This window comes from Triturus cristatus, chromosome 10, assembly GCF_964204655.1.
Source record: "Triturus cristatus chromosome 10, aTriCri1.1, whole genome shotgun sequence".
Taxonomy (NCBI): Eukaryota; Metazoa; Chordata; class Amphibia; order Caudata; family Salamandridae; genus Triturus; species Triturus cristatus.
The window spans coordinates 1,059,185,600-1,059,210,737 of record NC_140593.1 but is presented as its reverse complement, the minus strand read 5'-3'; the positions used below and the strand labels follow the sequence as shown (position 1 = coordinate 1,059,210,737).

General features: G+C 45.0%; 1 protein-coding gene across 2 annotated transcripts in view; it reads left to right on the top strand.

Moving 5' to 3' along the window:
- SDK1 (sidekick cell adhesion molecule 1) overlaps positions 1 to 25,138 on the top strand; it is a 2,285,003-nt gene that overhangs the window by 2,026,659 nt on the left and 233,206 nt on the right. For both annotated transcript variants that reach the window (XM_085629198.1, XM_085629197.1), the window contains 3 exons: positions 1,615 to 1,750; positions 6,850 to 6,909; positions 23,241 to 23,342. In XM_085629198.1, the coding sequence (XP_085485324.1) occupies positions 1,615 to 1,750; positions 6,850 to 6,909; positions 23,241 to 23,342 (298 nt within the window). The remainder of the gene's footprint in view (positions 1 to 1,614; positions 1,751 to 6,849; positions 6,910 to 23,240; positions 23,343 to 25,138) is intronic.

Genomic DNA, 25,138 nt, shown 5'->3' with positions numbered 1-25,138 from the left:
ATACAGGCGATCAGTATTGCTCATTGATATTGACATCTGACATAAATACGTTCTGCTTCTCTTTATTAAATTTGCTGCTTTGTTTGGAATTCCTCCATGAAGTATTAGACATGGTGGAATTAGCCCTGTGCTCAGCTGCATAGCAGACACCACTGATCTTTGGCGGACGGGAGTAGCACAGTTCTCGCTACTGACCTGACCAGGAGACGGCCTTGGGGCCTAAGGAGAGGAATTGTTGGAGTAGTATGAAGGATTTGCAGAGGGAAGGATTTGCCCGGGATGTTAAAGGACAAAACTGCCATTCATACGAGACATAAATATTCCAGTAAAAACTGAGTTTCAAAACCTTGGAGATATTACTAGGATTTACTGGCCCACTAAATACCAGTGCACATTCCAAACAGTGGGCATATGGAGATGCATTATGAATTAAGTCCAGAAACCACCATATAGGTACTGCTCTTGTTTGCTGAAACAGCTTCAGCGGACCTGTAATAAGCAATTACACATTTCCCGGAATAACTGGCATTGGATAAGATTTAGAATTGTTGAGTAACACCACCAGGCCACAACTACAAAGTTGCACTTCACTGGAGACTGACATTGATATAAACAGAATAGGACCACATGTGACATGGCCAGAAGATACACAGCTAGATGGACTGGTGCTAGAAAGCAGATCTATGGAGGAGTTCTGCCCAACTCGCCCCTTCGCATGGGAGGAGTGGTGGACCTCTACTTTAATTATTGATGTACTGACCATTTGGGAATATACAGCCAAACTTCATCTATACTTCTAGTCCTGCCTTGCTAGGTGCTATGGGGGCCCATGTCCACCCCAGCTGCTGAGGGCAAACCGGGCACCCACGACCAACGTTTGAGGGCGAAAAGAGGATAAAGCACAGCAGAGACCTCACAGCAATGCTCTTCTCTCCAGATGGGGACCAAAACAAACTGGTGGTTTCTGAGGTGTCTGGCCCTCCTTTACACGACTCACAACATGGTGGACATGGGGTTTATTTAAATTAAATGTATTTTAAAAAAGTACTAAGGTTCCTATCTGGCAGATGAGATCCACCATTGTCTAAGGACGGAAACAAGAACGTGAGGGTACTTACCACAAACCTGTTCACAGTTTCTAGAATGTGATATTCTCTCTCTAAATGAGTACATCCGTGTTGTAAATGACTGAGGTCCAACAGACTTTTCTGCCGATTGCCTTTCCTGCTAATTAAAGTGAGATGAAAAAAATGTATTTTTTTTTCTTTCTACTGTGCTGCATTTCTGAAAATATTTGACACGTTTGAAAATAAAAGAATGCATTCAACATTTGCCATATTTCTAAGAGTGAGGGTTCTGCTTTGGTGGGAGTTGACTCTGTACCTTACACATGAGCAAGCATTTATTGAGTTCTGATGGGATCCAATTAACTTGTCTTTGTTTCACCCAGCACTGCCACTGGGCGCGATGCTCGCTAATAGTCCTGCCAATCCAGGGCAAATCTAAATTGGTGCTAAGGTGAAGAGTTGTGCAGGGGCTGTGCGTCATGTTATTTCAGCCACAGTCCAAGATTCACTTTACCAATTGAAGTTTTGTTGATCTGGTTTCTTTTAGGCCCCAAAGGATGAGAGTGTGAATGGTGTTTTAATGGGGTATCGTATTTATTACCGGGAGTTGGAGCCAGAGAGCACCTCAGCGACTGACTCTAAGGCTGCGAAGAACCCGCTGGCTTTACGAGCAGAACTAAATCGTGAGTACCCAGATGAATTGGATGTGGAGTGGAATGCAATATGTATTCAAGAAAATTGAAGAAAGTGATCATAGGAGTCTGTTTACACTGTGAAACTTATGGTAAACACAACAGTGCCCCTCTTCTCCTTATTTCCCGCCACTTCCACCACCACCTTGTGGAAGCAGCATAACAGCTTGGCGAGTCGTGCGTTGGAAAGATGTTGCAGCATTAAGGCCCCCCCTTCTGGCCGGCTTTTCAGCACTGCCACAATTTTATATAGTGTGTAGCTTGACTCAGAGAAGCCTTGACTAGCACATGATACTTCCTTCTATTACTTACACAAAGGACTTAGTGTTCAGATAATCACTGATATGACTTCACAGATCTTTATGGAAGATATACAGGTATAAGGGGGAGTATGTGAGGGGTACATAGCCCTTAAGCAACACCAGTGGAAAATGTGACCAATTGGGTTATTTGGGAGATATGAATTTCACATGATTCCGAGCACACCGTTAATTTGAATGAAGGGCATGGAAGGGCAGGAGATTGATGTGTATGGCTCCTACCTAGAAGAGGTTTAATTGAGTGCTGCGAATCCACAAGACGGTATTTACACATTGGTTATTTACATGATCCGCTGCCTGTTATTGCTTTCCACGGCGGTGTTTACATGTCAGCGATTTCTAAAAGCCACCACCTGCCACAAGTCCCTCAGGACGTTACTAGATTTTGTCCATATCTGCTTGATGGTGGCTGCTGTGAATGCCCAATCTGTATTTACCAATTTCCCGTAGCTGTATGCTTCAAATAGCTGCAGCCTACCAAGGACTTCTTTCCAAATTGGCTTTGTTAGCATGCCACTGTCTACGATAAATTTCCAATGTTGTTTTTATGTATTGGCCATAGCCACAAAGAAATCTTGGCTCTATCTGCACATTACTACCTTCTCTGCAGATACCCAATACTGTATTTATATGATGTCCATATCTGCATGCCACTACATTCTGCAGATGCCCAAAGGCAAATTGGCTTGTTTAGCTTGTCACTGCCATCTGCAGATGCCCAGAGCTGTATTTATATATTGGTCATACCCGTGTGCCACCTGTATATCCACAAAGACATGTTGGCTTTGTCTTCTGCAGGTCCCCAGGCAGCATTTATATATTGGCCATATCTGCGTGCAGCTGCTATCTCCACATCCCACTTAGACATGTTAGCTGTGTCTACATGTCACTGCCTCCTTCAGATCCACAACGTTGTATTCATATGTTGGACATATCTGCATGGCAGTGCCAGCTACAGATCACCAAAGGCGTATTTCAATCAGTTACTGTCTTCTACAGATCCCAAGGATCTGTTAAATATCTTGGCCATGTCTGCATGCCCCCTACTCCAAATGCAATTTTATATAGTGCAGACTTACTCAAAGGTGTCAGAGCGCTTCACAATAGAACCAAGTACGTTACATGAGAAAATGTACCTACTTACACGTTAAAGATACAAGCAAGATAGAGGAAAAAGTAAAATAAAACAATAGGTGGCAGTCACACAAAATTCCAAAACACAATAGGATTAGGAATGTACAGGCATTGATTACATATTTACAACATTGTAAGAACTTCCTTGAGGGACATGAAAAGGGATGTATTAATTCTGGAAGTGTCTTTGGAAGAGAAGAGATTTGAGGTCAGTTTTGAAAGTCCGGTTAGAGGTGGTAGTACAGAGTAGTGGAGGAAGCGAGTTCCAGATTCTGACCGCATTGCATGAGAAGGATTAAGCCATCGATGTTTCCCTTTTGAAGGTGGGGGGCTCAAGCAGTAATTTTTACACATTACGTGAAGATCTAGAGCCTCCAGAGATTTTAAGTTTATTTGCCAGTTATCGAGGGGAGGATGTGTGCAAGGCTTTGTGGGTGATACAGGCAGTCTTGTAGATCGATCTTGCTTCGATGGGAAGCCATCATAGAGAAAACAGTATCTGTGTGATGTAGTAACTTCTTTTGGCCCCAAAGACAAAACGAGCCACTGAATGGAATGCGGATTTGAGAGGGGAAAGGTGGGATTTGGGGAGGCCAGCAAGCAGAGAATTGCAATAGTCCAATCTAGAGAGAACCAGAGATTGGACCAAGGTTTTTAGGTCTTGCTCCGGAAAGGAGCATTGAATCCCCCAGAGAAGGCGCAGTTGGTAACATGCATTCTTTGCAATGGAATTGATGTGGGAGTATAGATTGAGCCTTTTGTCAAGTATTACAGAAAGGGATTTAGCGCTGTCGACAACGATAGGTTTGTTGTTCAGTAAGTTCAGTTTATTCATCCAAGATTGAACAGGAGGAGGAGGAGAGAGTTAGGTAGAGAGGAGGAGGTATTCAGTTTTGGAAGGATTCAGAATGAGTTGATGAGCTCATTTCCAGTTTTGAATAGAGTTAAGAGTATGAGAGTAGAGTTGGAGGTTGAGATTTCGTGTGAGGAAGACGCCTTAAGGTAGATTTGGGTGTCATCAGCATAGAGGTGGTAAAGTATCCCAGATTTCCTTAAGAGATTTCCCAATGGTTCCAAATATAGATTGAACAAAGTGGGTGCGAGTATAGATCCTTGAGGGACGCCTTGACCTACCGTCATTGAAGACGAAAGGGTGTTTGCTATTTTAATCACTTGAGATCTGTCGGATTGTAATGAAGCAACCCATTTAAGCACTGTGCCTTCCAACCCCATTCTCTGTTTTAAAGTGTTTAGGAGAGTGTTTTGATTAACAATGTCAAAGGACATCTTTATTTGCTTCCAAACTTTGCCTGTTAGGTTCAGTAATTCAACCATCCTGAAATTCCCTTTCATAAAGAGTGGAACCGCTAACATATCTGTCATAGAGCAAACGTTATAAAAACTGACTTTATTTCAGACTGACTCCACTTTATGAAGCTATGAATGCGGTGCCTAGAGGAGATGAGATTTCAAGCGTGTTACTCATTAATAAATGTAGCTGCTCATCTTTTTCAGAAATATGAGTACAGTGCCAATAATGTTGAGGGCATGGGAGTACTGCTGTGCTGTCTGCAGAGGGGATGTTTCTGAACACAGTGTGCTGATCCGGCAAAGTTGTGAGTGGAGTAGCAGTTGATGACAAATGGACAAAAAGTTGAATTTTATCACATATTGAATTATTATAAAGAGGCAAACTTCCCAGTTGTAAGAGTGCACATTGTAGTACAATGGGCCTGTTATTGGAACCCTTTGAATGTTTTGAGCCCCTGGAAGGTAGTAAATTGATGACTATGAAACAAGTTGGCATATATCACGTACCTAATATAGCCACTGCGCTTTTTTGCGAGATGCTTGTGCTTTCAAAAAGCACAAATAGAAAACATCTAGTTCTAGTTCCCCTGGCCTTTGTATTTATAAATAAGGCACTACAAAAGAAAGGAAACCAGAACTAGATGGTCTGGGCTTCGGTTCAAAAGCCTAAGCACCTGTGTGGCAAACATGTCTGTAAGGTATGACATTGTAACTTCACACTACACTTAAGTAAGACGAAGAGCCTCCTCAACTCTTTAGTGACAGTCCCTGGTCTCTTCAAACTTTGAGGTGCACATTTGGGCTCTTTAGTGACAGTCCCTGGTCTCTTCAAACTTTGAGGTGCACATTTGGAGCAGAATGGCCGCTTTAGACTGCTTTAGAATGTTTTTGTCTTGAACCTGCTGATACATGTATCAATGATGCTCTGTCTAATGATGGTGCATCTCAGGTAGCAGCCTGTCTGGGCCCTTCCTATGTCCTGCACGCACTGTATCTACTGTACATCACAAACCAAGACATCTCTTTGCTCAACTAAGTGGTCATGTCAGTGAGTACACACAAGCGGGAGCTCATATACCTGCTTATGCCACCTGTTCCTATACAAGTACTATGCTTGCATCCTTTTCTTAGTAGCACATTTGTTTTGTATTGTTTATTTGCATTTGGGGTAAAATAGACCATAAGCATTGCTCTATGAGCGTGTGTATATAATTGAGTACTGAATGTGTCTACATTTTGCGCTCTGGATGTGTCTCTCTGGCTTTATAGGTCAATTTACGTTCTAATAACTCGTTACTTAAGTTATCTAGTAGAGATTCTGCCAAAACGACCTTTCTGCTCGCCAGCCCTTTCCCCCTGAGCCCCTGACTTCCTGTTGTGCTTGGATTTGCATCTCCTACCTCGACCTTGGTTCCTGTATTTTAGGTCTGAACACATTGTGGCCGATTTACAAAGTATTTATGAATATGGAAGCAGTAAAACAGGAGTACTTTTACGTACTGTTATGAATTAACCCCAAAACATCAAAGTGTCTGTTTGTAAAAGTGCTAAGAGGGTGCAGTTCTTTCTAGTTGTACTAATTGGATCTCAGTGTTCCTATTTGAGATGTTTTGAGGCCAATTCCCATAACCCTGCAAAAGTAGGTAAAACGGTGAAGTCCCGGTTTCCCCACTCTGCAAATGCCCTGGTGACTTGGCCCTGTTGCACACAGTAGGCCCTGCCCCTGCTTGCGGTCTGATCCTACTGCAGCACATTCTTGCAGTTATGTGGACGTCAGGGGACCTGTCGTCTGCTCTTGTGGGCCAGTCTTTTGACGCTGGGTTCAATGGAGAGGTCTGCGGCCTTCCAAGATAGGGAAACAATGGAACCGCTAGAACTGTGTCCTTCCTTCACCCCTCTTCAGGAGCTCGTACTAGACAGGGAAGCAATGTGGCAGCTAGAGCTGGAACTGCTCACATTCTATATATGTCCTTCCTTCACCCCTCTTCATGAGCTCGCGAAGAATGGCTGTGTTTTTGCCTCAGATCACAAGTCAGGATGCACCCTCATCTTCAGAGTGACGCCCAAGAGCTGTAGAAAGTGATATAAAAGCTGTGCGTGTGCAGATATAAATGACCTTTTGAATTTCCAGAAATCTATGTACAACCGGTGTCTTTAATGAGTGCCAGAGAAAAATGGGATTTCTTTGAATGCCCTTTTCGTCAGAGTTCTAAAGCTTAGCGGCGCAGCCAGTGGCGCCGTGTCCATTCACCTCTAATGCACATGCTTTGCCATGGCGATCTCCCTGCATAGTACTAATGTTTCTGCTTTGTTTCCCCCCAACAGCCCAGAGCAGCTTCAAGACGGCGAGCAGCAGCTCGACATTAACAACGTATGAATTAACACGTAAGTCTGCTTGTGTCTTCCTAGGGGTACTTTGGCTGCTGGCTGCTCCATCTCTGATTGGCCTGCTACCAGAGTATCGTTCTCAGAATAGCATCTGACATAAAAGCAACTGTCTAAATATCGTCTACGGAGTTAATACCGGAAAATCTACGTCCAATGACATTTTTAGTCCATGATATTTGTGTAAGACAATATTAATGTGTATGACATCCAACCCTCTGCTCATGACCCCACTGTCCTTCCCGCTGGGTGTCAGCTCAGAGGAAGGATTCCAGTTTGTGAGTGCACAATACAGAGGGGCTGATTTGGTCTAAGAAAACTGCAACAATTTTGAGAATTTATAATAGACTCTATAAACACTCTTAGGAGCAGGTTTTACTTTCCTTGTATAAAGAGAAGGCTTTATGAGAAAGGGGGGTGACCAAATTTAAGTAAAACAAGCATTTGCAATGCAAATTGGTCTCGTGTTTGTGAGAGTTGCTGTCCATCACGCACTCCATGCCTGGCACTGCTCACGGTGATGGAGGTGCTGTGCTGCAGAGGTGGTGGCCATCACACACCCCATGCCTGGCACTGCTCACGGTGGTAGGGTGCTGTTCTGGAGAGGTGCTGTCCATCACACACCCCATGCCTGCCACTACTCATGGTGGTAGGGTGCTGTGCTGGTGAGAAGTGCTATCCTGCTCACAATGGTAGATTGATGCACACATGACCGTCAGAGACATCTGATCATCTGTGCCCGTGGCAGCAGCTGGCATTACCCCCAGAAGTTCCTAGAGGGTGAATTAGGGGGCGCTTGGCCAGGACACACTCTCGGAGCCTTGCATTACACTCACCCACACTCTGCTCGGCTGCATGCATGAACAAGCTCGCTCCTTCCTGGAGCGCAGCCCTTGTTTATCCAGTATTGGGGTATCTTTCACAGATTCACATGCCTGAATCATTCCCCATCGCCGAGGCGGGAGTCCCACGGTAAATTACAAAAGTAGTGCCATAAGTAAATAACAGTAGTAGGCTAAAAGAAAAAGGCCTAACGCCTACATCTTAGAAGCCTATCTACATCATTATAGTAAAAAGAACCAAAAGTTAGCTCCAACCAATCAGCTACCAGCACCCTCTAGAACACTCTCAGCAGAGTCAGTTCTCAGATTTTTACCGCACGTCGTGTGGAAGGGAGTCTCCCTGAGGGCCTACTCAGTTCTACACTTCATCTCTTCAGGATGTCTGACAAGAAAGCTCTCTTTAAACCCTGCAGGACCTGTGATAAGAAGAGGGTCCATGTTGATGACCAGCATAAGGACTGCATTTACTGTATTTATCCTAAGCATGTTGTGAAGGATTGTAGGATTTGCCATACTTTCCCTACTAAGATTCTTAGGGATAGAGAGGCAAGACTGCTTTTATGGCCTAAATCTTCCTTGGCGGAGGAGGATGACAGGAGGATGACAGAGCCTCAACTTCTAGCAAAAGAGCTTGATCCCATGACAGCTCTTCAAGTGAGGGAAGAAAACATCATAAAACTTCCCATGATGTATCTGACCCTTCACAGATGTCACCTAAACTTTCCTCTGGGTCAACGCTGTCTCCACCCTCTACTTCGGTCAAGGAACCTAAGAGGCTGTCTACTTCAAAAACCGTCAGTAAAAGCCAGGTTAAATCTCCCACGTTGACTCCATCGTCGACGATTTCTGTGACTTCTTCTGCCCCATCGTCGACTGTTACTGTCTCGACAACGGCCATTACTTCACCTATTGTGTTGACTAGGATTTCTATCACATCTAAGAAGCCTGTTCTGGAAGAATCATCGACGAGGAAGTGATTGACGAAGTCTCTGTCGACGACCACGTCGAAGCCTCCACCATCAACGAAGGTACTGTTATCTATGAAGTCTACGTCGTCGACGTCTGCCTCGTCGACGACTGTCCTGTCGACGACCGCATCAGTGAAGATCCCATTGACGACGATCCCGTCGACGATGAGTCTGTCGACGATGATCCCGTCGACGATGAAGAGCCCATCGACGATGAGCCTGTCGACGAAGAGCTCGTCGGCGGCGACTTTACCAACGCAATCTCACGTATCAACAATGGTACTTTTGCCTTCACAATCAACACCCATAACATCTGCATCTTTTCAACTTAAAACTTTTCAAAGACAAGATCACAGTAAAATATCTCCACTTTTGCCGTCTCACCTTTTGGAAGCGTATGTTGACGATGAGGACTATGAGGACGAAGACAATGAGGGACCATTTGGCACAGCTCACCATCCTTCTGAGCTTAACATCAAGTGTCAAGACGATGATGACGACGAATACCAGGAGCATTATTATTAAGGGTTGTATGTCATTACAACGCATTCCGTTGCAACGCATGCCTTTTCTACGCATGCGTTACAATGCGAATTCCGTTACCACGAATAACATTTACCACGAAAATGCATTTACCACGCATATCGGTAAAGGCATTTTCGTGGTAAATTTTCTTTTTTTGTTTTTAATAATACCCTTGTGTCGACCCCCCCCCCCTCCCCTTTTTCTTCTAATAAATTACCCTCCCCTCAACATTAAAAATGTTTCCCTGTGCGATTCCCCCACCCACAAACCCTTAAATTTACCCCTTCACTACACGTCCCCCTCATTAATTACTTAAACTAAATTCCCCCTTACCTCGCTACGTCCTCTCTTCTCTAGAAGCTCTTCCGATCTGCATCGCACGTCGTAAAGATGAAGCGGAAGTGTCTTTCCGTTTCCTCTAACGACGGTACAACGCCGATTGCCTCCACATCGATGGAATCAGGTTTTTTTTTGGTGGGGGGGGGGAGACCCCCCAACCCCCCTTTTTTAATATTACCTTCATCACACAGGCCTTTACTACGTATCACGCAGTAAAGGTATGCGTGGTAAAGGCTTTTCGTGGTAACCACGCATGCGTTGTAATGCATGCGTGGTTACTGTTATGCGTGGAAACGGCTGCGTTGTAGTGGCCGCTTCCCGTTATCAAGATGAACTTATGGTTCCATACCATAGATTGCACCATAGATTGCCTCGAAGGGATTCGCGCCAGAAGGAAATGAGTCACCTCTCTCCTACACTCATACAGGATCTCCAGGCCATGCTGGCGGATTACCGTCAAAGGTTTCCCCCACAACAGGCTGTCCCAGAAAATCCACCTCCACCAGCGGGGATCCCTGATCCGTTACCTCAGTCTGAGGTTCCTGTTTCGCTGGCTCAGCCTTCAGATCGACATGCACCATGACGTTACATTCTCTGAAGAGGAGGTTGAAGAGTGTGAGTTACCCGAAATTACTAATGTTACGGATCCCTGGGACAATTATATTATACCGATGCCTTCTCCACCCCTTCCTATTCCTTCTGATTCTCCCCCTGAGGACATCGGGGGCTTTCATACTTTGATGCAGCGAGCAGCATCTAGATTCCAGTTGCCTGTTACAGTAGAGCAGACAGACTGCTTTTTGCATGATTTCAAGGAGGAGTCTAGAAAGATCACAAGAGCTGTTCCTATCATTGATTATATCTGGAATTAAGGGGTTAAGATCATGAAGACGCCTGTGTCTATTCCTGCTGTACTTCCTCGCATTGAGAAAAAGTACCGTGCTCCTGCTAACAGTCCATCTTGTCTGATTGTTCATCCACGACCAGATTCAGTAATTTCTCAAGCCGCCTAACAACGATCCAAAAATCCTGCGACACCTATAACCACACCGCCTGATAAGGAAGGACGGAGGCTGGACCTTATAGGTAAAAATATTTCAACTATGGCAGCGGCTTTTATTAAAGCTGCCAATTCCCTGGCAATAATCGGTCGCTATGACCGTCAAATGTGGTCAGATATGGCGGGACTTATTGACCTCATTCCTGAAGACCATAGGCAAGACGCAAGGAAGATTCTGTTGGAAGGAGAACGAGCCACATTTGAAATCATAGATTGCGCGCTGGACATTATGAACACCATCTTTCGACAGCTTGCCGGTGATGCAGTGCTTAGACGCCAGGAATGGCTTAAAGCCACAACTTTCAGGCCGGAAGTGCAAACGAAAATTTTAGACATGGCCTATGACGGAGAGTCTTTATTTGGAAAACATATTGATGAGGCCCTCCTTGCTATCAAAACTGATACGGATACCGCTAGATCGTTAGGCGCCCTTCAATACAGGCGCGGATCTTTCAGAGGTGCAAAAGGACGTGGTTTTGCTTCAAGAGGAGGATTCCAAAACCAACAAAATAGGCAGTATCAATCGCAGTATAGACAGCCTTACAGCCAGTCATCATACCGCCAATCCTCTTCGGCTAGTTTCTCCGGTCAGGGTGGTCGAAAACGTTCACAGAATCAAGGTCGAGATACCAACAGGAAACAATGATCTATGCAGGGCGCCAGCCATATTACCCTCTCTACCCGTGGGCGCGAAAATTTCAGCTATTGTTCACAAGTGGCAGGAAATTACCAAAGACCGATGGGTTTTAGACCTAGTAACCAACGGCCACACCTTGGAATTCATCAAACCGCCACCTACTACTCCACCCAGGTGTCCCCCTCCCCCTCGTCTTCACTTATTGTTCAAAGAAACTTTAACGATGCTCCTCAAGAATGCAATAGAGAAGGTTCCATCATCTCAAAGAGGAACCGGTTTCTATTCTCGTTTCTTCCTCATCAAGAAGAAGTCAGGGGAATGGAGAGCGATTCTGGACCTCCGCAAGCTCAACAAATTCCTCAAAAAGCAAAGTTTCCGGATGGTCACACTTTCCAAAATCTTGAGCTGTCTAAACGAAGGAGATTTTATGGCTTCTCTGGATATGGAAGATGTGTATTTCCACATCCCTATCCATCCCAAGCATCGCAAATACCTTCGCTTCACAGTGGCTGGCGCCCACTATCAGTTCAAGGTGCTCCCGTTTGGGCTGAAATCGGCACCAAGAATCTTCACGAAGTGCTTGGCACCAGTGACCGCGACATTGAGATCTCAAGGAATGCAGGTGTTCCCTTATCTCGATGATTGGCTGATCAAAGGCCGTTCGGAACAAGCAGCCAAGGATGCGACAACAGCATGTCTCCATCTCTTCTCTTCTCTGGGGCTGACTCTCAACGAGAGCAAATCACAGTTGCGTCCACTACAAGTCATTCCTTTTCTTGGGGCAATGCTAGACACGGTCCAGTGCAAAGCATTCTTATCACATGATTGTCAAATGCGTCTCCAAAAATTAGCAATTTCAATCTCAAGAAGACGGTCAGTTTCTGTCCGGATGTGTGCTTCACTTCTAGGGATGTGCTCCTCTGCGATAAATCTCATACCCTTGGCACGGCTCAAAATGAGACCTCTTCAGGAGGAATTACATCTTCAATGGCAACAAGCCGTGGGCTCGTTCGATGATTCCATCAGGGTCACGTCGCGCATGATGGATTCTCTGCATTGGTGGTCTCAGACAGCGAATTTGGCCCAAGGTCTCACATTCCTACCAACCATTCCAGACTTTGTTTTAACAACCGATGCCTCCATGGAGGGATGGGGAGGTCATCTGCAAGATTTGCAAATTCAAGGAAATTGGTCTCAATTACACAAACAACAGCATATCAACAGGCTGGAGCTCCGCGCCATCTTTCTTTCTCTGCAAGCGTTCCGCCCAAGGATCGCAGGTTCCTCAGTGCTGGTCCGTACTGAAAATATGACCAGCATGTATTACATCAACAAACAAGGAGGAACAAAGTCAGCTATGCTCTCGCAGGAAGCTCAGGAATTATGGGAGTGGGTCACATTCCACAAAATAACCCTGAAAGCCGAACAGGTCAGGGGTCTCCACAATACTCTGGCGGACACACTGAGCAGATCCCAATCGGACTGTCACGAGTGGGAACTGGAAGAGTAGCAGGTGAACAGAGTTTTCCAAGCTTGGGGCAAACCAGCACTGGATCTATTCGCAACGAGGGAGAACAAGAAATGCCGATACTATGCCAGCAGGTTCCCTCAACAGGGCTCAAGGGGGAATGCCCTGTCTATGCGATGGTCAGGGATTTGTGCATACGCTTTTCCCCCAATATCTTTGATCCCGAAGGTGCTCCGCAAAATGAAGCTGGAGGGTTGTCGTCTGATTCTGATTGCACCCCGTTAGCCAAGACAGTATTGGTTCCAGGAACTTCTACTACTGTCTTAGGACAAACCTATTTGCCTTATTCCGACACCCACGATGTTGTCAAGGGACAGAGGCCAAGTGGTTCATCCTGACCCACAGTCCCTGCACTTGCACGCATGGCTCCTGATTTCTTAGAGTTCAAGGACCTTAACATCTCTCAGGACTGTTGTGAGATTTTAGCCAAATCTCGTGCCCAGAGCACAATCAAAACCTATCGCTTAAAATGGAAGCGATTTTGCTGTTGGTGCAAGGCGAATAATATTCATCCAGTTCAAGCTCCTGCGGAACAAATTCTTCCTTTTTTGCTTTCTCTAGCCAAGTCTGGGCTTACCTTTTCATCGGTCAAGGTCCATCTTGCTGCTCTCTCCAGATTCAGAAAATGCGCCAAGCTTCCTTCTCTCCGTTCATCTTCACTTGTCAAACAATATGAAAGGGCTTTTCCGAGCTTTCCCTCCAGTGCGAGCACCCCCTCCAGAGTGGGAACTCAATACCGTACTGGCGCAATTAATGAAGCGACCATTTGAGCCAATCCACAAAGCTGATTCCTCACGTGGAAAGTTGCCATTCTCCTGGCTTTTACTTCAGCAAGAAGGGTTAGTGAAATCCAAGCTTTCACTATCACAGAACCCTATTTACATTTCACTAAGGACTATGTAACCCTTCGAACAAATCCTAGATTCATCCCTAAAGCACCGTCTCAATTTCACTTGAAAGAACCGGTAAGGTTGAGAACTTTCTTTCCGGATCCATCCACTCCAGCTGAAAGAGCATTACACTCTCTGGATGTTAAGCGCTGTTTAAAATTTTACCTACAGAAAACCAAAAACATCAGGCGACCAAACCAACTGTTCGTGGCCTATGGTCAAGCGACACTTGGGACTGCAGTGACAAAGGCAACAACGGCCAGATGACTGGCTCCTACGATTCATTTCTGCCATGACAAGGCCAACAAACCTTTACAGAGGAAAGCCAACGCTCATTCTACTAGGACTGTGGCAGCTTCTACAGCATTGTTTGCTGGAGTGGCTCTAGAAAATATCTGTCGTGCTGCGACATGGGAGAATGTCCACACGTTCACGAAGCATTACTGTCTTCAATCTGCTCAACAAGATGATGCAGCTGTTGGACAGGCGGTTCTACGCCATCTCTTTCATTAAGATCAGATTCAGGTACTTCTTCTCTTTTATATGCTACCATGTTTCATGTAACATATATGTTTATATGTTTAAAGATATGGATACATAGATATATCTGTATGTTAATATTGATGTATTCATGCTTTATTTCGGTAATGTCTTTTAATATTGATTTTGATTCCTTAAAGGCTTGGTTATTTTAACATTTCTCAGCCATTGTGGATGCAATTTGGGAGTTTTATGAACACTGTCTCCCACCATCCGCAAACAACAATACATTTGGCTTACTGCTTGCTACTCTGATTCGGGCATGTGAATCTATGAAAGATACCCCAATACTGGATAAGAAAACAAGTTACTTACCTGTAACTACAGTTATCCAGTATTGGTATCTTTCATAGATTCACATGCACCCACCCTCCTCCCCGGCGAGTCAGTTCTTTATGATTGGGGAGTATTACTTCCCACTAGTGCTAAGAAAATCTGAGAAGAACTGACTCTGCTGAGAGTGTTCTAGAGGGTGCTGGTAGCTGATTGGTTGGAGCTAACTTTTGGTATAATGATGTAGATAGGCTTCTAAGATTTAGGCCTTAGGCCTTTTTCTTTTAGCCTACTACTGTTATTTACTTATGGCACTACTTTTGTAATTTACCGTGGGACTCCCGCCTCTGCAACGGCAATGATTCAGGCATGTGAATCTATGAAAGATACCAATACTGGATAACTGTAGTTACAGGTAAGTAACTTGTTTTCTTGTTTTCTGTCAGGCCGGAGCCAGCGTCCGGAGCACGGCACAGGACGTGTACACACACACGTAGATACACACACACACACAGACACACACACACACACGCACACTCTCTTTCAGATGCACAACCTCAGTGATCAGCACACTCCTACTCACTCATAATAAGTCACACACTTTCCGGCGCTCCCTCTCCTGTTAGCCGCCTACAACAGAACAAATTATTAACCATGAAAGTGGGCAGAGGATGTGGCTAATGTCCAGAGCTGCCAATGAAGCTAGTGCACGTATGGCGGTAATGGTTAATTTGTAAAAAGAAAGCACGAGTGCTGGGGCTTTTTTCACGAGGTAGCTTGCACCATCACATTTCACAAATAGACGACATCTAACTCACAGACTTTCGCATCATCCTTCATACTCACACGTTCTGACACAGACTCACTCCAGTACACGTACGCGGACTCTCACACTTCCTCCGCAGTTTCTTGCACTGTGACGAGATTAGACAAAAACACTGACCGTCAGAGACATCTGATCCTCCGTCCCTTGGTAGCAGCGGGCATTACCCCCAGAAGTGCCTAGAGGGTGAATTAGGGGCCGCTTGGCCAGGACACACTCTCGGAGCCTTGCATTACACTCACCCACACTCTGCTTGGTTGCATGCATGAACGCACTAGCTCCTTCCTAGAGAGCAGTCCTTGTTTGTTTGCAGTCAAGCCGGAGCCAGGTTCTCCCTGGAGACTGCCAGCACCGGGTAATGCTGGCTGTAGCGCCGACCACAATCAAACTGAGGCACACAAACCAGATCTGGAGCAGCGCGATGACTATTTACACATTCCGTGCAGACAAAGGCACAGAGGGCCATTAACAGAGTCATTAGTTTGGCGCACATGCGTATGACGTAAAGCATCGCGGGCATGCGAGAGTCTGGACAGATCAGGCAAAATATAGTGCGAACTCAGCCTGCCAATCCCTGCAGAAAAGAAGCATTTACAAATGCAATAGGACTCGTATTTACGCAAGACCTATTGCATTGTAAACAAAAGTGCGGACGTTCATAAAGGCACGAACGGGAGTGGATGGTGGTGGTGGTGGTCAGAGAACTTACGGACCTCGGAGGGAACGGGGGGAGGCAGGGGGACAAAAGAGTTGTAAAAGTAAAGGGACTGATAGATATGGAAGGAGAAAAATGACGACATGGCCGTCAGGAGGTGGGATTAAGTTGCCGAAAACGAATCAGATAGCAGCCTTTAGGAATTCAGCCAATCAAAAAGATAGGCAGAAAGTGGGCGGAGCTTCTCCTGCTATACTGTATAGAGCATCTCTCGACGAGACAGCGCATTTGCTGCCTAGGCGAGACCTAAAAATGAAGGTAATTGAATGTTTAGCTTCTTACCCAGAGCTGAGGGCCTGCATGCCTTTAATCCTCCATTGCTTTTCTTCAATATGAGAAACACCATTGACGCCTTCTCCAGCAGTACCATTCCCTGCTTCCACTAACTCCAGGAATAAAAGGGGACACCCTCTTTCAAATTAAACACATGAATGTTGCTTCTCACTTTTAATGTTTTCGTTTCTATTGAATATCCCTATCTAAAACCGTTTAGCATCTATATTTATTTTCAACATTGGTTTGGAAGGCTTTAACTTGAATAGCTAGTCCTCCATTTTGTGTACTTCCTTCAACTACTGAAGAAAGAAGTGACGTCAGAGCTGGATACAGAAAATGTACAGTCTTGAGATCACGGCAGGAAAGTAAAAGGTTACGTTTTCTTTTGCTTTTTACCACCACCCCTCTCACTTAGTTATGATGAAAAACGCTTCACCTATAAACCAGCAGCAAGTATACACTAGTAAAGAAGTATGATAGATACGCAGTGGGATGGTCTGAAAAAGGTGTTGAGCATGTCCATGGATGGACTTGAAAACAACACAGAGAAATTTGAGGAAGACTCTCTCTTGCAGAGAGAGCCAGCCTCAAAGGCAGTTGTAGTAGGCGTGCGTGGATTGTTGATGTGAGGTGAAAACCAGGGTTGCGGCTAAGGCCAGAAGTTTCTCAAATAGAAGGCAGGTTTGATGGAACACTAGAAGAGGCTTTTACAGTCATCTAATTTGCTCTAACAGCTTACCTATGATGGATTTATCCGGGTGAAATGTGTGGTGCGGATCATATGCTGCAGACGTTGAGAAGAAGTAGACAGGTGGCAATTAGGATCGCAGAGTCAAAGGAAACCTTGTTTATGCATCTATCAAAGTGGACACCTCAGCCTCAGTTCCCGGCTCAGAAGAACAGATTGAGTAGGTCCAGCTTGAAGGATGTTAGAGGGGGTTGGCTCCCAATGGCTGGTGTTGCATTGAGTTCTGTTTTGTCAGAGATGAGTGTTAAAGAACCATGTGCCATGTAATGAGCACTGGCGGCCGGTAGGGAACGGTGGCGGAGGGAGGGTTAGGAAAAAATGAAAAGAAAACGTACCTGGTGGTCGCCGTCGCTGCCACCGCCTCCTGTCCTCTGATGCAGGAACCAGGAAGCTCCCAGACTCCTCTGATCAATCACAACGGCAGCCCAACCGTCATGCGCACTTAAGGTGCAGCCACCATTCCACCGTCGACATCAAAGGAGTTCGGCCGCACCCTAACTTAACCTGTCTGCAGTGCAACTGCAACACTAAAAATATTTTTCCTTTGCATTGCTTTAAAGCCAGTCAGTCAGTCAAAGGCTTTATTTCGATAAAAACATATCATAAAAGCGTAACAGTTAAAAATGGAATAAGTTAATTTCATTTAAAAAAGAAGAAACCTATTATTACAATAAGGTGCAAAAACAGATCATAAATAATTATTTAAGAATGAATTAAACAATTTCCTTAAGCCTTTTACTTCTGATACGCCATGCCCAAGATAAGAATTTTGCAAGGGCACAAACGTATAATGGGCGAGCATCTGACATTAAAATACGGAGTGCCACAATATAGTGTCTAGTTCCCAAGGAGCGGCACAGTTGCTTAAGCCATCTTTTCCTTGGGAGGGCGTACTCATGGCATTCAAATAAAAAGTGAGCCACAGACTCACGTCTGGATGTGCAAAAAGGGCAAAGATCGGAGGTCTGAGGGAGGGAATTCCATCGTGATGTAAAGCTATAAAGTAGGAGGGTCCCAGTCCTAAACTTAAAATACAAAGCTCTATCAAAGGGGCTCTCGATAATGTCGAGATATAGTTCCCGGATTGGGTGATCCTTAAAATTCAGGAAGTCCTCAGTAAGTCACCCCAATGATGTGTTCGAGATCCGTTGGGTCGCAATCCAGTTCCAATATAAGAGCTTAAGCGTGGCTTTCGGAGGGGAAGATTTATTTTCCCATGATGCATTTAGCCCCAGATTATGCAAAAGGGCCTTCATGTCACGCAACCATTTTATCCTATGCCATCCTGGGAGTGACATGATTTCCGAGAGACCTTTGGCATATTTGGCTAGTTCCGGGACCCGCCACAAGCGAGCCCATAGCAATAAAGGGCGAAGTTTCGCCAGATCACCGATGGGGCGACAACCAAGATCGAGCATTAATGGAATCGTGGGGGTGCCTTGGGGAAGTGACATAATGACCCTGAAAAACTTCCTCTCTGCTCGTGATAAGTCGCCAGTGTCACAAAAGCCCCAGAGCTCGGCACCATAAAGGGCAGAGCTGACTCCTCTTGCTGCATAAATATCAATAACGGGGGCTATCGGTCTTATAGCACAGGAGCGCTGCTCCTTCACGAGAGCCCCTGTAACTCTTTTATGAGACAACAGCATCTTGCATAAATGGGGGCCCCACTGCATATTATGGGATAAACGAATCCCTAAATAATCAAACACATCCACCCTCCCCAAAGGTTCATCATTCAATTTTGGGGGGCGTATGGGTTTTTTGGGGGGATTTAACACAAGATACTTTGTTTTATCTCTATTAATTACCAAACCCCGCTCTGTACAGAAGAGCTGGAAATTATTTAAGAGTTTTTGGAGTCCCATTGGGGTTTTGGAGAGCAAGAGTGTATCATCCGCGAAGAGGAGGGTCGGGATACGTTCCCCCGCCAGGGATGGTTCATCTGAAGGGTCTTTCAATAGATGCTCAACCACACCGTTGATATATAGCGAGAAAAGGGTGGGAGCTAGAACACATCCCTGGCGTACCCCTCTCTCTACCGGAATTCTGTTAGTTTTCTCACCATTCCTCCCCCACCTAACCTGGGCAAAAGTGTTTACATGCAGCCTTACCAATAACAGGAGCAAGTAGTTGGGCACCCCCATGGCAGCAAGGACTTTCCAAAGAGCCTCCCTAGGTACTAGGTCAAAGGCAGTCTTCAAGTCGATAAAGGCAAGGTAAAGACTGCCTTTGCCCAAGACCACCACCTTCCAATACACAAGCAACAATCTAAACGCTTGCTCGATTGTGCCGGTGCCTGCTCTGAAGCCAGCCTGGTAGTCGGAGAGGATGCCGTTTTCGTCGATCCATTGTAATAATCTGACCAACAACACCTTACCGACCACCTTTTGTGTTATATCTAGCAGGCTTATGGGTCTGTAATTTGATGGGTCGTCCCTGGCCCCCTTTTTGAAGATGGGGACGACCTCCGCCCCTTTCCAGGATGCCGGAATTGGCGCTCCCCCACTGATGGCATTAAGCAGGCAGTTAATAAATTTACCCCATTTCGGGATGTCCGCTCGCAACAGGTCCCCGGGTAAGCCGTCTGGGCCAGCTGCTTTTTGGGGCCTGATGGTAGTAATTGCATACTCCACTTCTTTGATCGAGAAGATGGAGTCAGCCACCCTGTTGTTTACTGGCAAAGCTATACATAGTGTTCCAGTTGCTAGAGCATCACTCCTTGTTAGCAAATCCGGGGTTGCTGATGCCCCCTCCCTTATATGTTGTTCATTAGAAATGTCCATGGAGAGAGCATTAGGGGTAGCACCTGATTGATTTGCATAAAGTTTAGAGAAGTGGTTGACCCAAACTTGGCTGGTGATATTGCATGTAATAAGGTCAGTATCGGGTCTATTTTTGGCTCTAATCCTGTCCCAAAAACGCCTTGCGTCTTTCCCCAAGCTTGCCTCTTTTAAAGAGCGCCAATATTCGATTTCCCACTCTTTTTTGGCACTTGCCAGGGTTTTCTTATAATTTAGCCTAGCTCCCTGAATATCTCCTTGGGTTTTGCTTTTGACGGCCTTAATCAAAAGTGATTTGGCGTGCCTACAAGCAGGTGTGTACCAATCGTGCTTTCCCTTTGGGAGCCCCATTACTGCATTTTTGCCCCCTTGATTCATTTTTAGGAATACATTCCCAATAGACTTAATAGTCTCCTCAAAAATAGGGGTAACACGGCCGGGATTTAGCTCACCCTTGTCTGACCTATCCAATTCCAATTCTAACTGTGCATCTATGAGAACAGTATTGATTATATTTAGTTTAGCTTCATCCTTCGCGACCATGTTCCATTTTAGTCGTTTCCCACACGAAGATACAGAAATTTTGTGGGCTGGGTTAAGGGATTTTGCGATCTTTTCGTAAGGCCATGGGTTCCTGAGGGACAATGAAAGCGAATTATGATCGCTTTCAACTGTAGGCAGGACTACCATGTCCTGAACAAAGCTCCAAAGAATGAAATCTAGCATGATGTAATCGATCCTAGAGGTGTGGTTGACTCTATTAAACGTGGCCGCACCCAAAGGATCAGAACGCGTGCGACCATTAACTGCTCTTAGCCCAAATTCCAGCGTTAGGGCATTGAGCTGAATAGCATTGCTTTAAAGCAGTGGGGCAACGGTTTTCCGCCTTAGCGGAGGAGCCACTGCTGGTAATGAGGTAAGAGAGGATGCGAAAATCCGTGCATAGGTGAAGTAATGTAAAGTTAGAATTTAGAACACTCACGATACCGAGCCTTATGGACCAGACAGTTGGAGGAGTGGGTTTAAAGGTTACGGAGCAGGACAGCCATACCGTGCTCGGGCAGTGCTCCCGAGAGAGGCATAGGTTTACAGGAATGTGTCAAATGGAGAAAAATGTCCTGCTGCCACTACTACTACTATTCAAAAAGTGTCCAATGCTAATACTCGAATGTTCGTAGCATCATTTGAACCCTAACACTATTGCGGATGATCCAAATCAAATTCCTACGAGTAACGGTCATACTGCAAAGGGAGCTGTACTACTATAAGAAGTGCCATGATAAAAGTGGCAGTGAGAGCTGCCGCTGGCAACTCTGGTTCTAAACGAAGATGTAATATTAATGTCAGTAGTGGTTTGCTACCAGTACGTCTGCTACCATAACTGCCACAGTCACTATCAGTCTTACTTCTATTATGACTAATAGTTGTGGCAATATCCTCAGTAGAAACCGTTGCGTCTACCACTACTGCTACTAGTTACAGGCATACTATTAGCTCTAATGCAAGTGGAACCATTAATAGTTGTATGTGTACACGTTATGGTACTAGCATTTGATGAATACTAAAACATATTACTAGTAGAAGCAGTATTATTGGTGGCAGTTATAGCAGTAGTAGAATCAGTAATATGACTTCTGGTGATAGTAGTAGTGGTACTTGTTCCTGTAATATTGGCCTTATTATTAGTTACTATAGGTGTATCAGGAGTAGCAATTCTAGCAGTACTAGGAGTAGAAACTGTAGGCTTGTCAGCAATATCAACAGTAGGTGTTGCAGTAGCAACATTAGATGTAATACTGGTAGGTATTACTTCGAATAATGCTATCACTAGTAGTAGCCCTGGAGGTATCACAAGTGGTAATAATGTCAGTAGCAGTGCAATTAGGATTGCGTTTCCTTCAATAGTAGTACCAGTAAGTACACTGGAATTACAACTGCTTTAAGTTTGAGACAAAAAAGTTACATCTCTTCAGCCAAAGTATGGAAGGTGTGAGGACAGAAGTGGGCCTGTGAGGAAGGCTCAGAAGAAGAAGTGGTAGCATGATGGGAATTTTCAAGGGAAGTCCCATATTTTAAGAAAGCACACTTCTTACAAAAACTATATACCTTCTAGTAACACCCACAGCGAAAATAAGAAAATACATTCTTAGAAAAGTTTTGCTAGGAAATTCAGGAATATCTTTGTCGACATTGCATAGCTCACACCGGTACGACCAGCAATAATAAAGCTAGTGCATAGATTCACCAAACGTTTGTGTGTTTGTGAAGTGGGGGTTGTTATCTAAGAGTATGTCCATGGAGAGGAACTCGCTTACAAGCTTCACAAGTCTGTGAGAGGATGATGGGTTGACGGTCATCTACGTGGCGGGATAGTAATTCCAGAAGTCGAAACTTCCTGGTGGAAAGCAAAACAAAGTGTTGCTCTGTACTTTGCATCTTTTCTGCTGCAGTGATCCTTCAGCCTATTTGTCCTCCTCTCTGATCACAATTTCCATTGAAATCTTTGTTTTGTATTAATAACTTAGGGGCAGATTTACAAGGAAGTGCCGCAGTGCGGCGCCACTTCCAAAGCACAGGAATGCAACATATTTACATTAATATGTCGCATTCCTGTGCTGTCCCCTGCGCTGGCACACAAACAGCTGCCATGCGCCGGCGCAGGCACCCTTGCACTATGGTGCAAGGATGCCTGCGTCATTGGGAGATTGTTTTTGTGCAGGAAGGTGCTTTTCCTCTTTCAATGCCTGCAGCATGCATTGAAAGAGGAAAAAACCAGGAGAAATGAAAACATTGCTCCTCGTTGCACCTTGCTACGCCACCCCTGGGGAGGCGTAGCATTCAGACGTACTTCCAGATTTACGATTTCTCGCAAATCTGGAAATGTGTCTTGTTCCATGGGTGTTGCGTGGGAACAACCACAGCAACACCCATGGAACGGCCCTTTCACGCAAAGTGCTTCGTGTATAGGGGCCAAATTTACAAGGAGAGGAAAAGCCACGCAGGGTGGCTTTTCCTGTCCTTGTAAATATGGAGCAGTAACATGCGCCACCAGTACGTCACAAAAAGTGACGTCCCGGTGGCACAGGGGGCTTGTAAATCTGCCCCTTAATGTTTAGTAATGTTTTTAAGAGTGAGCTATTTTTAAGTAAAAGACGAAATGATGACGTTTGGTGTTTGCTACTTTTTAACACACTGAGACCCCGACTGCTTGGAGCTAGGCTATAGGACCCCTACTGGTTGCTGCGTATTACTGCTCCCATTGTGTCTTTGTTCTCCAGTACACAGTACATGGAACGTCTGAATAGCAAAGCCCATCACTGCAGTTTAAAAAGAGTTGTGTATGAGAAGAGGCCTGTAATTAATCCAAGTTCTGCACCTTTCCAGATCTGAAGAAATACAAGAGATATGAAGTAGTGATGACGACCTACAACATCATCGGGGAGAGCCCAGCCAGCACGCCGGTAGAAGTCTTTGTCGGAGAAGCTGGTAGGTTGAGAGTGACTGATACAGAAAATGCACCCTTCATAAGGACCAAACGTGTTTTTCCTTATCCCGTCAGCTTTGTGCATTTGTATATAATAGTTTGATGCAGCTTTAATGACATTCATATGCATTAGATTCCAGTGGAGACGGCAGTTCTGCCTTTCCCCTAAGGTAGCTTCTTAAGGATGTTTCAGGTGTACCTCAAGGGTTATCACTGTAAAATCAGGAGTAGCCTGCAGTACTTCTTCTATACCAGCCCACTAGGGACACTCTCTTGCCACCTGGTTAGTTTATAGCCCTCTGAGCGGTGCGAACCCTGGTGTTTGATCAGAATAGATTGCAATGCTCAGTGCAGAGACAGAACCGGATATTAACTCAAGTCCTAATGGAATTACTAGCAAAGGACTCGTTTTGCTCGGATATAAGAAAGGTCACCTGTAAATCACCAACCCACTTGGGACGTTGCCAGGCTGAGGAAGTGGTCACTAATTTGTAGGATGGATGCATGACCAGGATTAGGGACTCATTTGGGGGATGAAAAGCAGTGCAATTAAACATTTCAAAAAGATCGGCCTTGTCAAGTACAAGGGAGGTCTGGATTTTTTCCCTGGTTTCTGATGGAAAATGGTTCTTTCTACCTATTAAAATCAAAAGTAGTGGTCTGAGTCTGAAGTCTGTATTTCATTGGCTTCCAGATCACAATTTCGCTTCAGTGCATCAGCCTCAGTCGGTGCATCCTTTAACTTTTCATTTCCCTGCCTGTGGCTGCCTCCCCCAGTGGGCGGAGATGCGCGCCGCTCTGATGGAAACTGCAAACCACGCGGAGGGATCCTCAGCTCCAAGCTGGTGATAAATTTGCCAGCGTGAAGGGGAAGCAGAGAGTGATGGCTGTCACCGTAAGTGATGATGACAATGATGACCTTCACGTCCTGGAGGAGCTCAGGCACATTTTTTTTTTTTTTTTTTTTAGTTCTTTTTAATTTTTTTTCACTAATCAGTAACAGTGACAGCTGCCACTAGGAGGGTAAAAAATGTTCAAAGGGAGGACGTCAAGGGATGGGTTCAGTCTCCGCCCCCTATTCTGATTCTGTGTTTACCTTTATGTTCAGGCTTTTCTCGAACGTATTTTTTGTGGCCACTTTTCTTAGACCAAGTTTTGAATAGATTTTTTAGAAGAATTACCATGGGGGCCTTTCTATTCTATTACTGTGTCGTATTTACATGTATATATCACCAGGTGCTCACAGTCCTCATTTGAATACTGAGACGAGAATGGATTTGAGCCTTTTTCTTCTTTGCCATCTCAACCTTGCTTCGGCCTAACTTGTCCCCGGCCAGCAATTCTGTGCTTTCTGGTGCAGATCGTGCTCCGCGGCTGGGGACATGGCAGCTCTGCTTTCTTTATGGGAAGTGAGAGGGGCTGCTAGAAATGATCAATTTTTATTCAATTTTCGATGGCCTTAAGAGCTTGAAAGTGCAATGGGTTCGTAAAATAGAGTGGAAGAGGTTGAGAAATTAGCTTTTTATACCCCGGACCCTATTAATATTCTAGAGATCCTTGACCGCAGTCATGGCCATAAGACATTTTGAAAATACGGCGACAGACCTTTGTGTGGTCTTTGGTTTATGAAAAGATTGCGACATGTTATCCACTTCTCGAGATTAATTACACATAGGTGTTAATGAATTCTAAGATATAGCGCATGCTTGTTTGTCACTAGTGCACAAAAGGTCTTGTTTTCAAACCGCATATTTCACAGGCATGATGTCATAAAAGTGGAGTATTTGCATAATTTGAG